Source organism: Oreochromis niloticus, linkage group LG20, assembly GCF_001858045.2.
Source record: "Oreochromis niloticus isolate F11D_XX linkage group LG20, O_niloticus_UMD_NMBU, whole genome shotgun sequence".
NCBI classification, from domain to species: Eukaryota; Metazoa; Chordata; class Actinopteri; order Cichliformes; family Cichlidae; genus Oreochromis; species Oreochromis niloticus.
The window spans coordinates 23374485-23390055 of record NC_031984.2 but is presented as its reverse complement, the minus strand read 5'-3'; the positions used below and the strand labels follow the sequence as shown (position 1 = coordinate 23390055).

The following is a 15571-nucleotide window of genomic DNA, read 5'->3' as shown; positions in this document are numbered from 1 at the left end:
AACATCTGCCCCCAGACAGGCTGCACAGTTCTCACTATGTGCATTAGCAGACACCAAAAGTTAGTTTATTAAAGTTTTGCAGAGACTGTGATAAAACTCGCGGCTCCTGTTAATGCACTTGAACCTTAGTTTTCAACAGCTGCATCTGGCCTAAAAACTGTCTGAGAGCAGCTCCAAATATCAGCCTCTAAAAACGGTAATAAGAGTCTATCTAGAACATTCAGGCCAATTAAGCGTACCATGTTTAACATGATACTTTGCAGGGACAAGGGAAACGAGCACAATGCATTTGTTATGAGCCACCTCTTTCATAAGAGATTTCAAGCTTCATGACCTAAAATACCACCTTGATATGAGATGTTGTTACCAGGGATACTATGCTGCTATTCCCAGCACAAAAGCACAAAGACAAGGAAAAGGTTGGAACAATCACACCTACATATGAAGCAATTCACCTGTTGCTGGTTACGTAAAGGGGCACAACTTTTGTTCCTTATGAAGAGGCATGATTATAAACAACTGATCTAAATTTGGCTGATCTTCTGTACAAGGTTGTTTGTACCTCTGGACCTCTTCCAGCAAATGTCCCACTCAGGCTATAAGCTCTTACATTAAAATCTCAGGTTCAGGGAGCCAAATCCAAATGCAAGCAAGCAAAGGTAACTAGAATCAAATCAGCATAACATGACCCTCATAGAGGAGTACTCTGGAAAGCCCTTGACCAATTGACCTTCATACAGGGCATCATGCATCAGATTTCCATTGGCCAGATTTGACTCTGGATTAACCACAAAGACAAGGAAAGACAATGACGAGTGAATACCTGAAAGTGTCCACATACCTTCTAGACAGAGTGTATTGCATTAGCTGGCTGCCTTCAGGATGTCTGTCCTCCGTTCATTTATCACTACCTTTGATCCCCAAAGGAACCTGTATTTATAATTTGAATATTTCATAAATGATCACGAACCATTCAGTGGGAACTTATATATGGATGCCTCTTAAAGACTTTAACCAAGTCTTTACCATTAAAGGAGTACTTCCAAGTAGCAACACAAGCTTTTTCCCACAGAAAACGCAAATGCATATTCTCTTATTAGCATGCAATTCAATTTTATATGCCGCCAAATTACAACAACACTCGCCTAAAGGGGTTTTATGTTGTAAGACTTTACAATTAAACAGAAGAAACCCCAACAACCAGACAACCCCCTGTGAGCCAGTACTTGGCGACAGTGGGAAGGAAAAACTCCCTTTTAACAAAAAGAAACCTCTGACAGAGCCAGGCTCAGGGAGGAGCAGCCATCTGGAAGGCTCCCAGAAGCCTAGGCATACAGCAGAATAACTAAAGTAAGATTCAGATCATTTGTAACCATTTGTTTTACAACAACTCTTTCAAATTTTTGAGGTAAAAGGAACTGATGTTTTTAAAAGTAATTGTAATTAATAATTGAATTTATAGTAAGGCTTCTATGAGCAGACTTGTAGGAATGAGGTCTAATAGACACAATGTAAGAAAACCTTTAAAACCTGCCCACTCTGTCCATCCCAGGGGCTCCTCCAGAATTTTTTCACAGGAGTGGCCATGTGGGGCCATATGCTATTAAAGTTGATATCACTAAAAACAGGTACATAAGAAAACCAAAGACAAATAAGTATTAGATCATGTAAGAGTGTGAACTGTAGCCTGTCTCTATGTTGGCTCTGAGATGTACCAGTGATGTGCCGGAGGGGGTGGCCAGCAAATTTTGGGGGTGGCCAGTGCCCCCCCCCCGGGCACACCAAAAACATCACTACAACTTAAACCAACTACCATGCAAGTACTTAGTCTAATCACCTGATGCAAGTCTTGTGTAAATTCTCCCTGTTTAACCCTGTTTATGCTTCTGTTCTGATCAGCTCCTCCATATCCCCACTTCCTGTTTTATTGTGTTGTTGTTTGTGTTAGTCTTTGGTCTGCTCCAGGTTCAGCTGCCTCAGTCGTTCATTCATTGTTCATTCCTTGGTTTCTGATTTGTATATATGATTGTTATCTGGTTTTGTTGTTAACTTTTTTCCTGAATTAAGCTCTAGAAAATCTCCTTGACTGCACATCGAGAAAAGATTCTTATATATTGTTGTAAATGTTAAATGGACTGGTACTTACATCTTTCGTCCGTCTCAGTTGAGCACTCAAAGTGCTTTCAGCTGCTAGTCTCATTCACACTATCACACACACATTCATACAGCCCTTTTGTCTATGCCTAACCGCACACACACACACACCGATGAAGCATTGGGGTTCGGTGTCTTGCCCAAGGATACTTTGGCGTTCAAAGTGGTGGAGTCAGGAATCAATCCACCTACCTTCCAACTGGTAAATGACCCAATCAGAAGGTCTGAGGCACAGCCGCCACAGTAATCTTATCTTAGTGTCTCTGTTGACAAAGAGTTAAGTTACTGTATATAACAATCCTTCACAGTTCATTTTTAGACTAAATTCTCTCTATCCAGAGACAGTGCATGAGAAATCTGCATTGACGGTATGACTCTATGAGATCAGTTCAGGGTGAAAAAGCCTGAAAAAGCCTGAAGTGAATGTTGAAAAAAAAAATGGCTATGCACACTTCTGACCTGATGCAGCCTTCAAGCTTGGACAGTGACACTGAACACTACTGAATGCTCTCTGAATATTTGCCAGAGCCCCAGCTCTCCTCGCCAGTGAAAAACAAAGTTGTTTCAGTTTAACATTGAAGTTGATTTTTGCTCTCTGTGCAAGTTTAGGTCTGTGGTAAAAATGCAGATGCTGCAGGCCAAGGGTCAGAATGGAATTTCCAGGGAGAGATCTAAAAATAGCCATCTGAAAACAGCCTTGCTAATTTTAAAATTTGATTTTTTTTACATGGGTGGAGTTTTTAGAACTTTAAAGACAAACAAGAGATCAATGCTTTAATGCATTTCAGCTGCATCGTGAGGGTCATGTGCTACCTCCAGTAAACAGTGTAGCTACAAGTACAGCACAGAAGTGCATCAGAGGAAGCCTGATATAGCTGTGAAACCACATTCCTAAACTGAGTGCAAAGCCTCTGATCATGAAAATGGCTGTTTCTCTAAAGTAATATGGAGGACCCTAGCAGAAGGGGAATAAAGGGAGCTAAAAGAGGAAGGGGACAAACAAACAAAAAACCCATCTCACACAAACACAGACACATACGGTGTCCAAGGGAGATGTTCTGACAGCTGTGGTTTCTGCTTTGTGGACATCAATCGATGACTAAGATTAAGGTGAGCACTGCACCTCATCTGCATGACATCACTGAGAGAACAAGTCCTTCACAAGAAGATGCAGATAGTTGTATATATTGTACTATAGTGGCACGCTTCAAAGGCCTGCAGGTGATCCATATATTCAAATATCCATAAATATACAAGTAAATCAAATTAACTTAATGCTTATGCCGTAATACCAGAGCACACACATCTACACAAGCCAACAAAAACAAAGCTGATTTCTTTTTCTCAAAACAGATTAAATCATGAAGATACTATGAAAGTGCTTGTCAGACAAGCCAGGTTGCCTAGCAACCCAGATATGATTTTGCCAGTTATGCAAATATTTCCAATCAAGATTCAAAAGCACATGTAATCAAGCTGAATGAATTCCCCCTAAGCTCCATATTCTTGTCTATTAGACAACAATTTATGTATTTTAGGCACTTTGGCCTAACAGCATATAGTGCTCTAACACCAATACATGGACTCACAGTCAAAAAGAAATAGAAATGATGATCAAAGGTAATGACGAGGCTTTAATAAAAGCTGAATATTCTAAGGGATTTTGACTGCATCCTGCATGCTAAATCTGGTCATCAGCTGTAGTTGTCATCATGAACACATTTAATTTGTGAAAACTGAATGCCTAACAAAGACCCTGCATCATTTTGCAGAGTTTTTGGATAGTACAGTAGCATCTCTTTAGTTACTAATAACCCCTATCAGCCAGCTCAGCCTGGTTCCATTCAACACACAGTACTGAAACAGCTCTTGTTAAAATCAGCAGTGATCTGCTCCTTACGTCTGATGTTGGCCTTCTCACCATCCTCATCCTCCTTGAGCTCTGTGCTGTTTTTGTCACAATCTCCCATCTTCTTGTGTTAAAACAACTGGCTAACACTGGAATAAAGGAAATACGTACAACTCGATTTTTCTACAAAACCGAGAACCTCTTCCCTGTCCTATCCTCACTTCCTGTCTACAGGATATCACCACTTAGATGACAGTCAATCAGCTCAAACTCAGTGGCAATAAAAGATCGAGGGACCCTTTTGTTGTCTCTATTGATCTTTGTCAGGTCCACACTGTCAAAAGTCTTGGAGTCATCTTGGACAATACTCTCTCCTTTAATGCCCACATCAGTCATGTCTCACGTTCAGCCTGCTTTCCACCTAAGTAACATTTCTGCAACCTCCACTCAGCTTCAGCTGCTATCATGGGTGCCAGAGCCTTTACAGCATATTACCAATTCACCTTTGTCAGCCAGACTGTTTGACACAGTTCAAATTGCAGGTCAAAGCACATTTGTTTTCATCAGCATATCAGCTATAACTATCTTGTTTTATGATTTACAATCATGTTATTCCTGGATTTGAAAATTTTGTGTTGTAAGGTGACAACAAATAAAATGGATTGTGACTAGTATTATTATTATTATAACTATTATTCTTATGAGGTGTGTAACCATTTGATGCAGTCAAATCAATTGAAACAATATTCTCATTCAGTATCAAAATCAAAAACAAATCATTTCGTCTCAAAACATTTCCTTCTGGGTTAAAAGTCTTTATTTAACTGTTTGCCCAAATCTGACCTCAAGCTTGCGTTTCACTTTGAAGGACAGACTTTTATCTCTTTCCTGCCCTGGGAGGCCACAGAGGACAGTTAAGTCAATGCTCTAGATGTATTCAGAGACCAGCTCAGAGGGTTAGCAGTCACAAAATCTCAGAGGCACTGGATACCAAATCAATGAAGACTATTAAGTATGTTGTGTTTCTATTCCCAAGGCTAGTGTATGTCGTTGTTAGAGCTAGACCTTGACCTCTGACAGAAAGGGTTAAAGCTTGGGGAAAAGAGAGTTTGATAAAAGATGGAAAATATGTAGCGTGTTACAGGACTGCCCAAGCTCTTAGCTCCCCTTTTGCTGATTTAAGTGCGCTTCCAAATCAATAAACTAGTCATTTACAGCATTCGTTGTAGCGAGTTAGAAAAATGCCAATATTTATTCCACGTAATGGGCCTTTAGATGTAAGGCGAGCACAAAGATTCTCTGGGTCTCTACAGACTGCTGTGGGAGAGTGCTCAAGTTTACTACTACAAAGATGTTCACACCACACCACAAGCAGACACACTAACAAATAAATCATTGTGGCTCATGGAGTCCAACACTAGCTCAAATTAAAAGAGAAATTCCAGCATTTTTTTAGGCTAAATGGCTATGCTAAACTGCAGTAGACCTTATTATTAAAATGTATGTAAAATAACTACAGGTATGACATCATAGAAATCACTAATGAGAATTTGGTAAATTTGGTTAAAGAACTGTGAAAAAGATATGTAGCCAATGAGATATTTTACAGTTGAAAAAGTTTTCTTTCTTGTTACTCATTTATGTGCTGTTGCAACAGACAAGCTAACTTGCCAATATATTGTATTTCCCCTGACAGTTCATGGCTTACACTATACTATTCAATTCAATGAGCAGTTGAAAACACTACACTGAGATGTTACCAATTGGTTTTAGACTCCTCAATGCCTCATTGTTACTCTTGTGCCGTCAGCAGTTAAATTTGGTTTATGGAATACTGAGTTATAAGCTAATGCTACCAAGCCTGGATAGCAAGCTGACACACAAATTTGCTAATTACTGCTATATAATGAAATAATATAATAACACATTTTCAAGGATCAGAACTTAAGGACAAATTTACTTTATGAAACCTTTTTTTTAAACTAAGCAGTAAATGTCAGTTTTAATGCTGTAAAGCTATGTAGTTGATTTTCAAACAGACATCAAACACATTACATTTCCACAAATACAAAAATATCCTCAAATATGGATATACAGAGACTCACATCTTCGGACAGAAAAGAAAAGGGGAGGAATTTTTCCCCACTTAGCATCCGTAAAAAACTCCAGACCTCCATTCGCATATTGAATCAGTGGGCTCCATATTTTACAAAATGTATTAGTAGAACCATTCATGGTGCATCTTATTTTTTCCAATTTTATATTTTGCATCATATCTCTTATCCAATGACTATAAGTTGGAGGTTTAGTGTCTTTCCATTTAAAGAGAATTATCCGCCTAGTCAGTAAGGAGGAAAAGGCAATGACATGTTGTAGGTACATTGGAGGGTTATTTATACTGTCTGGGCATGGTATAACACCAAAGCTGGCAGTTATGGGGGAAGGCTGGATACTACCATTAAATACATGGGATAATGTGATAAAGAAAGATTTCCAGAAATCTACCAGCTTTGACCAAGACCATAGCATATGATACGTAGTCGCCGGAGCCTGGTTGCATCTGTTGCATGTGGGGTTAATATTTGGATATATTCTGGCAAGTTTAGCTTTTGAATAATGTAGATGGTGTACGACTTTAAACTGTATTAGCACATGATGTGTGCAGATGGATGATGTATGCCCCAGCATTCTTACAGTATTTATAGTTGCAGGTTTTTAAAATGTTAAGTTAGTTTTAGGTTTCATCCATTCACCCATCCGTCCTTTTGTTTAACCTCTAAGTAAATTCAGGGTTGAGGACTGGACTCAAGAGGCAGAGTACACAGTTTTATGCAGAGCCATGCGAGAAAGACAGACGATCATTCATGCAGAGAGAAAGACAGGCAATCATTCATGCTCACATTCACACTTACAGCCAACTGAGAATCAAGAATTAACCGAGCATGCCTGTCTATGAACTGTGGGAGGAAGCCAAACATCACCTTTTCATGATTTGAAATGATTTTTTTTTTTTAAATTACAGCATGATCATGAAGCTCTGCTCTCTCAATACAAGCTGCCATGGATATATCCACTTGCAACACTGTTGGAAAAGCATTTTTGCCACCTGCACACCTTACCAACAACCCCAGCCTGTATTCACCGGCTGCCTTGTGGATTAGGATGTGCCCAAAAAGGTGGGGAAAGGACAGCTGGTGCTTCTGCTTTCGTACCTTAAACTATGCTCACTTGATGCCTGTTTACCCAGGTCCACCATGCCAAACTGTGGACCACCACTGATTTTGACCATCCATATATATACACACCCTGCAGAGCAGCCACTGAACAGGAGTCAGATCACCAGCAACTTAGTGTGTGGTAGACCCAGCTTAAAGGACAGCATGAGCCACCAAAGGGGCTGTAACTTCCAAATGATAGAACCCAACAAAGGTATGCAGTGATGCCCAACTAGCTGCTGCGGGGACCCCTTTAAAAAGAGCTCATCAGGCTGCCATTCCCCAGGTGGAATGAGCTCTCACACCCTGGGTCAAAGTGAGGCCCTTGTTGCTGTATGCAAGTGTGACAGCTTCTATAGTCCAGTGGGACAGCCTCTGTTTATACAGTGCCCTACCTTTGGCTGGATTAGCAAATCAAACAAGCAACTGGTCACATAAACGCACATTCTTAGTACACTTAAATGTAGCACACGCGCTGGACAGCGCAGCCTCCTCTGCTCCTCAGATGCAAATGAGGGGTGCAAAAGCTCAGTAGCTCAAACTCCATTGAGCTATAACCTGCAGGAATGACCTTGGGAAAATATGCGGCATTTGGGTGCAATACAAGCCTGAGGCCATCAGGAGAGAACTGTATGCAAGATGGATGCTCAGACGGAGCATCCACGGACCTACCTAACCATGGGTTTTAGCCAGAGAACCCCTTTCGAAAAATATGACAAGGAGATGTGCACCTGGTATGACCACGTCAATGCCAATATGATAAGCAGATATCACTGCTAAATAAACCTTAATTGTAGAAAGCGAAAGGCCTTCCAGCAGCTCCTGCAGCAACGTCAAAACATCCACACCAGAGCACTGGAATGGGGGAATGTGCCGGTCCTGGCACCATTCCTCGAAGGCTTGCCATTTGCTATTTGTAAGCATATAAGCCTCTAGTGGATGAGGCCCTAACACTCTGGATTGTTGCTACCACGCTTGGGGGCAGACCGTTAGCCATCAAATTTGACCTTTCAGCAGGTAAGCACAAAGGCGCCACAAATCCAGGCGTGGATGAATCACTTCTACTCCTGCCTGCGAGAGGAGGTCCCTGCGGAGAAGAAGCTGCCAAGCTTTGCTGCCAACAGACTGATTATCTCCACATACCACAACTTTGTTGGCCACTAGGGGCCACTAGAATAAGAGAGAAACGCTGCTGAGGCACTCTCTCTAGAACTGGAGTTATCATTTCCACTTGGAAACAAGAGAACGTCTTGTCATTGGTGCGCTACGCATCCATGCCCATGGCTGCATCGTTGTCAGTTATGGAGAAGAACAGGGGGCAGGAGGCAAAAAGATCTGCTTTGCCTTGCCAAACAGATCCCATATCTGGGCCACTATCAAAGGGTGCATCCTCCATTCCCATACCAGGGGACCCCCTACAGAGAAGAGATGGCCCCAGGTTCTGATGGCCTGGAATATGGGTGGGAGCACGTCATTCCCTGCCTGTTTATGTAAGAGACCACTGTTGAATTGTCCGTCCTGACTAGGACATGCTGGTCCCTCAGAACTGGACAAAAATGGTTGAGAGATAAGAAAACTGCTAGCAGCTCTTAGTGATTGATGTGCAGCTCCCGCTGTGCTGTGGTCCAGATCCCTCTCACTGATCTACCATTGCACAGAGCTCCCTATCCATTTAGGGAAGGATCTTTGGACACCACCTTTTGAAACAACAACCTCCCAATCCAAGAGCCCTTGTGCAGCAACTTCTGGAGGAGGCAATGCACAAAGGCGGTAAGATCGCTGCCAGTCTGTGCTCCGACAAACGTGCGCAGCTGGAAAGCGAGAAGATTTCCAAACCAAGGAAAGAGATCTGCTGACTCGGGGTTAGTGAGCTCTTTTGAAAGTTTACAGAGAAACCCAGTGCCTGAATGTGTGACAGAACCAATGACAGCTGTGTCGCCACCGGCTCTCTGGAGCAAACTACGAGAGCCTATTTGTTTATTTGTTTATTTATAAGGAACCCCATTAGCTTCCACAACAGTGGTTGCTAGTCTTCCTGGGGCCCAAACCATCAAATGACTTGACTCACCTGTACCCTCTCAGCCTGTGGGCTGTAGAACTGCAGAATGCTTCTGTAGAAAGTGTGGCCCTTTCACAGCTACCTGTGAAATAGACTAATCTGTTTCTTCAGCTGCTTACAATCTGGGTGATGAGGAGCTTCTTTTAATGCACCCTGTACATATAAATTGGACTTGGCTGCACTGCTTAGAATGAACACTGGCTACTTTATCAAATAGCTTACTGACACTTTAAAACTCTTAAAACTGACTTCTTTTGAGTCTAAATTCTTGGATTAGACATGTCATTTAGGATGTAAATTACTGCATCCTATAAACTTTAACCCCTTACTTTAAATCTCTTTCATGCATTATACGCAGTCCAGATATTGATAACCATGGGCATAAAGTACAATCATATACTGTGGTCTTTTTGTCATACTGTTTTACAACAAATGATCATCTGCGATTACTACACTGATTATGAGAGGCCAAGCACCAGTAAAGGACCAAGTTTTCTACGTCTGTATTTCTTACTGACTCATGACAATTTCCATACCATTACTGTTTCACTCTACCAGATAGCTCTTTTCTCTGCAGGCAACATTCAGAACTGTATTTCTATAATGAAATGGTTTTCAATTTATTCCTTACAAGATAAGCCGTCATTTTCAATCTGCTCAACATACAAGTCCACCGGCTAGAGGGGTAATATCATGCATCTCACACTGACAATTCAATTTTTTTTTTTGCCCCACCCCACCCTGCCAGAAAGCTGATTGCAAGTTCGAGATAAAGAGTAAAAGATGTGATTTTTATGTATTCCTTCTGGATCCTATCTGCTCAGTGAATGAGATATCCCTGGACATTTCATTGAGTGCTGTCCCCTAGACCGCAGCAGCATGACAAAAATGACAAGGGTTTGACCTTGTCTGCATAAGCACTATCCCTATGAATAATATTCTGAGAACAGGCAAATTAGCACTTTGAAGAAAGGTAAACAGAAATAGGAATAAACCCTTCAAAAATGTGAAAATGACAGAAAGTACAAAAACATGACCCCAAGTTTACGCCTGCTGCCTTTGATGTGATAGAATCATTGTCAAACTCAAAGAAACCAGTGAGGCTGTGAACTTGAGTGAGCTAATTCTAGCGATTTGAAAATATTGCTAGATGTTTTGACAGCAGGGCGAAGCCGCGGAAACACTCTGGCTCGTTCCAGCATTAGATGCAGACAAAACTCCCTTTGAACCAAATTAACCAATTTCCATTCTCATTTGTCACACTCTGGGACTGAGCCGGGCCACAATAAGGCATCACCATAGCAGCGCGCGGCAGTTTATCTGGCTGGCCTTCATTGGAGCAAGGCCTATTAGACCAGGCCTGGTGGAGTCAGAGGACGGGTTGAGAGGGCAGATGGGACTAAGGTGATGTATTATGCATGGGTAAAAACCATGCATTGGCGGGCCAGCTGAGGCCCCAGTCGGAAAGGGACAGATTGACCCAGCCAGACCCATCAAACATTTGTTCGCTCCGCAGCACCTCCCCCAGTCCTCTGAGACTGAGGGCAGCCTGCTCTCTTGCATGACCCTGGGCATAAGTCCAGCACTATTGGTTAATATATGTGGAAGTCAGTCTTTTCTGCTGAAATATTAATTTGGACACTTCCAGAACTGACATTTAATCAAATACAATAGACTTGTATTTGAAGTCTGCACTATTATCTTAGCAAATGCTGTCATTACACTACTAATATATTTTAGGGGGGCAGTTAAACAAAATGTAAACCCGCTAATTGGTCTATTATGTATTTATAGAAGTTATACTGAAAATATTTTACACTGTAGAAAGTCATTTCTTATTTCTAGATTGATAAGACAAGGTTAGAAGAGAATATGAGGGGCTTTAGTAATTATACTATCTGATGTGTTGACGAGCTTCTCACTTATTTGGGCAGTTTACTTTGACAGCAAGCTCTTTTGACACAACACATACACTGCAACTTTAATTCAAAATTACCTTCTAAAGAGCAAAAAGCATTTATGGATTTAAACAGCACTGTAACCATGTCATTGAGAAATCAAGCTTTGTACACTTTACAGCCGTGCAAAATTGATTCTCTCAGAACAGGCAATGCTAGCTTTATTGATCTGCTCTGTGCTCAATACATATTACAAAGGGCTCACAATTACCGGCTTTCTGTGGAAATTTCATTTCAGGAAATATTGATCCGATATGTTTGTACATTCATTGTTTTTAAGCTTGAAAATTTTAAGGCTTGTCAAAAACGATGGCTGTGCTTTGCTTTCTCTCTGCCGACAGACGTGTCTGCGGCTCTCCGCTGATGATTAGAGCACAGAGGAGGTTGAAGAGGGCCAGATGTATCAGCGTCTCTGTTCAGTCGCTGCCAAAGTCACCTTTACTGGCCTCTAAACTGTGTCCATACCCCTACAACACGCCGCACACCCACTCCCTGGTGCCCAAACTGTACGTTTCCTCCCCCTCTTCAATCCCCGCCACTGATGAATGACAGCTCAGCTAATGTAGTCACAGCTGAGTACAGAACAGGGAAGGAGACTTAGAAGGAGGATCGCTGGCAAAAGCTCAGCAGCCAATCTCCTCCCAGCTTGACTGCAGGATACACAGCAGATGGGCCTTTGGTGTAAAAAGGATGGATCCACATGAAGCAGCTCTACAGTGAGCAGTTTGTTGCAGGACAAGAGTAATGACCATAGTCTAATGGTATGTCATAATACTTTAAATAAAAGACATAAAAGGTGATTTAGCAAAGAAAGGGTTTTTGTTAGGGGTTAGTTTGTTTTTCTAAAGTGGTCATTAAATAAGTGAATAAGATCATTTTAGGGGTTTGGTCCACCAGCCAGGCAGAAGGTGGAAGGAAAACTAAGTAAAGTTTAAACTTTAATGAATTCATGTAAATAAATAAATATGGTCCAACTACAGTTAAGATGTAATAAATGAATATACCCCTATCATGACACAGTATTCAATGGTAATACGCACAAATGACTGATCCCTGCTCATCAAAGCTTTGCCGTGCGCTCCAACATCCAGAGCACCCGGCTGCTTTGCACCACAGCTTCACCACCACCGCTTTTATCTGTCAGTCTGGTCAGTGAGCAGTGATTGACCCTCATCTCTCATAATGCCAGAACTATGTTGACCATACAGGCTTCCCTCTGTGAAGTTTGAAATTTGTGAACACATATAGATCTCTATAAAAACTGACAGTTGAGTGAAAGTGAATTTTTAATCATGCGCTTCCAATTTTGACTTAACACGCCGACAGCAGAGCCCTTTTTTCTGTCTGCAGTTGGCTAAAGAAATTCTGACCACGAGAGAGAAGAAAGGCGACCGTCTCTTTTGAACTTCTATCCGGTCCCTGATTTCTTTGATCAGGGCTCATAAATACTACTTTAACCAGAAATCCCTACGATGCTGCAGGACTGCAGATGAAGTAATTACTTTATAATCACATCTTCCTTTAAGAAACTGAACAAAAACACGTTAATGTCAGCAGCAGTCATCTGCAGACCTATTTACATTAATTTTACATTACAAAACCTGCCATAGGATGAACACCAGACTTGTGTGGATTGGGGGTGGGTCTGTGTTCTGGTGATCCACGCTAACTCTAGCACACCCATTGTGATCTTAATTAAAATAGGTTGTGTTCATTTATTTATGATTATTTTGGACAAAAAAATGAGAATAACAGACAAACAGGAACGTTTTAAATTCGTGTGATACCAAATAAAATTTTCTATATTCTCAGTATTACGACATCAGCTACTTAATCCTGCATAGAAAGTGTTGTTCTGAAGAAACAAGAGTGGACACCAATCTATCAACGTCTGTTTTGTGATATATTACCTAACGAAAATGATCAAAAATAAAAGAGCAGGGAACACATTAACAAGACAGAGTCTACCTTGTTGAAAGACAGATGAATGCTGAATGAGAGATGAAGTGAAGAAGCTAAAAAAAAGAAAAGCAGCGTTCAATGTCAGCAGTCAATCAGTAGTCTGCACGTGTCTCCTGTCCTTTTTTGTTTCTTAGCCTCAGCGAAAAAGACACAGAGTATGGAGGATACATTGTTTGAATTTGTGTGGTAAGCACAGAAGGTATTTAACTGTTTTAATTCATGACTCACAAACAAACCAACAAAAACAAGAAGAAGAAGGCCAAATAGAGAAGCAACCATTAAGTGATTAAGTTTAAAAAAAAACCTCATTGCAGAACACAGCTCATGACCATTTTTGTTCGACAACATCTGTTAGGTTGGAGCTTAATTTAGATTTGTGTGAGGGGAATACAAATGACACTGTAGCAAATTAACACAATGAGCATATGCGTATTAGATCGCAAACAGCTCAATCACACATTGCCAATTCAGTTGGGTGCATCCTCCCTCCCCTAATTGGAGCTCTTAGGAATCCAGCATCTCATCTCCTCCTCTTCCCTAACAAAGGTTATGTGAAATTATCAGCCAGCACAAGAGCAGAACAAGAGGATAAGGCTGAGGGATGGGAAATACATGCAAGACTGCAGATGTCTTCATCGTCACAATTTCAGTGACACTAGCTGGCCACATATATCAGTCTCCAGGCATTCTTGCAGCTGTTTTCTTAGATGACTGACGCCTAAGAAAATTCATTTGAGGACAGGAAGGAAAGGAATGTGCGGCGTATTGCTGGTGAGAAGAGAAAATCGAATATTGCAATATTTTGTACAACCACGATGCATTCAGTAGATCCGTCTCTGCGCTGCAAGTATTTGAGTAGCAATCGACTCGGATGCAGGAAATGTAACCTTGTTGTTTCACCCCTATTACACACAGTCAATATTTTCATTTCATCTGAGGCCCCTTTGCCAGAGAAGCTCAGGAACAGCTTCCCGTGTCTTTGCAAACAATCTGTACTGGTGCAAAATGAAGCATGACATGTACTCCCAGATACAAGTCTGCCCAGCCTGAGCACTAACTAGCTATTTCTCTGTTGTCATTTTGTAAAATCCGAGCTTCTTTTCCCAATCACCAGATTATCCAGCACCTTTGTAAAGTGGATTGTCTCTTATTAATCCTAGAAACAACACGGGATAAAGCTTTTTTTTCCCCAGTTAAAAATGGCACAAACTAATTTTATAAACGCCTGTCAGAACTGAGGTTACATTTTTTAAATTGATTTTTTTCAGGAAGACCAAAAGCACTCAGTTTGTGGTGAATTTTTAAAAATCAATTATCTAAATTGCTGTTGGCAATTATCATCCAGTGAGACAGCTTGGTCGGCTGCAGTCCTCCATTTCGAGGGTTTAAAGGATTAATATCAAGGTAACTTCAGAACTTGTGTCATGATCACACTGTGAAAAAGGCTTATCAAGAGACACTCAAAACATGCGGTGCTAAGAGGGGGTGACACTGACTTAAACCAGGATGTGATGCAGTACCAGAGCACTTTGTGCATCAAAGTTTGCCAAAAAGAAACGATTACATTCATCGACATCATATTCACCCTGGGGCGGGACCGGGCATTAACACCAGCCCCCTTTGCTTGGTCTCATACTTGCGACTCTACTAAGAGTTTCATGAGTCGCGAGTCTTTCTCTGCCTTCCTTTAAGCTAACAAATGTGCTTTTTTGTGTACCTGAGCATCCACAAGGAGGTGCCTCATGAGGGTCATGGACTTCTGCAGCGTCTCCTTCTCAGGAGGGGGAAAGGCATGCTCCTCCTGTTCTAGGGACTTGGGTCCAGTCACCATGAAGTTTGCAATCTGGTCATTCAAGCTGTTCAGAGACTGTACAGCTAGAGGGAGATACAAAAATAAAATTTTAAAAAAATCATCTTTAATAAACAGTAAAGATGCAAGCTTGTCTTTTTTCAGTCTGTTTCAGTTGGTGAGTACGAATATTAGTTATTATTGTGGTGGATTTAACATGAACTGAGTCCAGGCATGCTTAAATTGATCATAAAGTCATTTCCATACTAGGTCACCACTCATTTCTTCTTCTATTGTGCATGGATTACTGAGCAGGAACAACAAAGATAACTCAGTGGGAGAGCGAGCTTTCCTACTGTCACACTGTCACTGACTTTCTCCGTCAACGCCCTCTCTTGTCCAGAATGTTCCATGTCGGCCTGAAAGCCATCCTGTTTTTGTTTCCCTGTTCTTGCCCTTGTGTGTCCCTGGCAAACCTCTCCTTCCAGGTTTCCTCTCCCACATTAAAAACTCGCCTTCCCTACTGTACATCCGCATTCTCTCAGACGCACACACACAGACACACACACTTCCTCAGCACTCTTC

The 15571-nt window shown here is 41.4% G+C and overlaps 1 protein-coding gene across 3 annotated transcripts in view; it reads right to left on the bottom strand.

Annotated features, from left to right (window-relative positions):
• The window catches only part of LOC100696443 (kazrin), a 174673-nt gene that overhangs the window by 136750 nt on the left and 22352 nt on the right, over positions 1–15571 (bottom strand). For all 3 annotated transcript variants that reach the window (XM_025901300.1, XM_013271124.3, XM_025901301.1), the window contains exon 3: positions 14915–15072. In XM_025901300.1, the coding sequence (XP_025757085.1) occupies positions 14915–15072 (158 nt within the window). The remainder of the gene's footprint in view (positions 1–14914; positions 15073–15571) is intronic.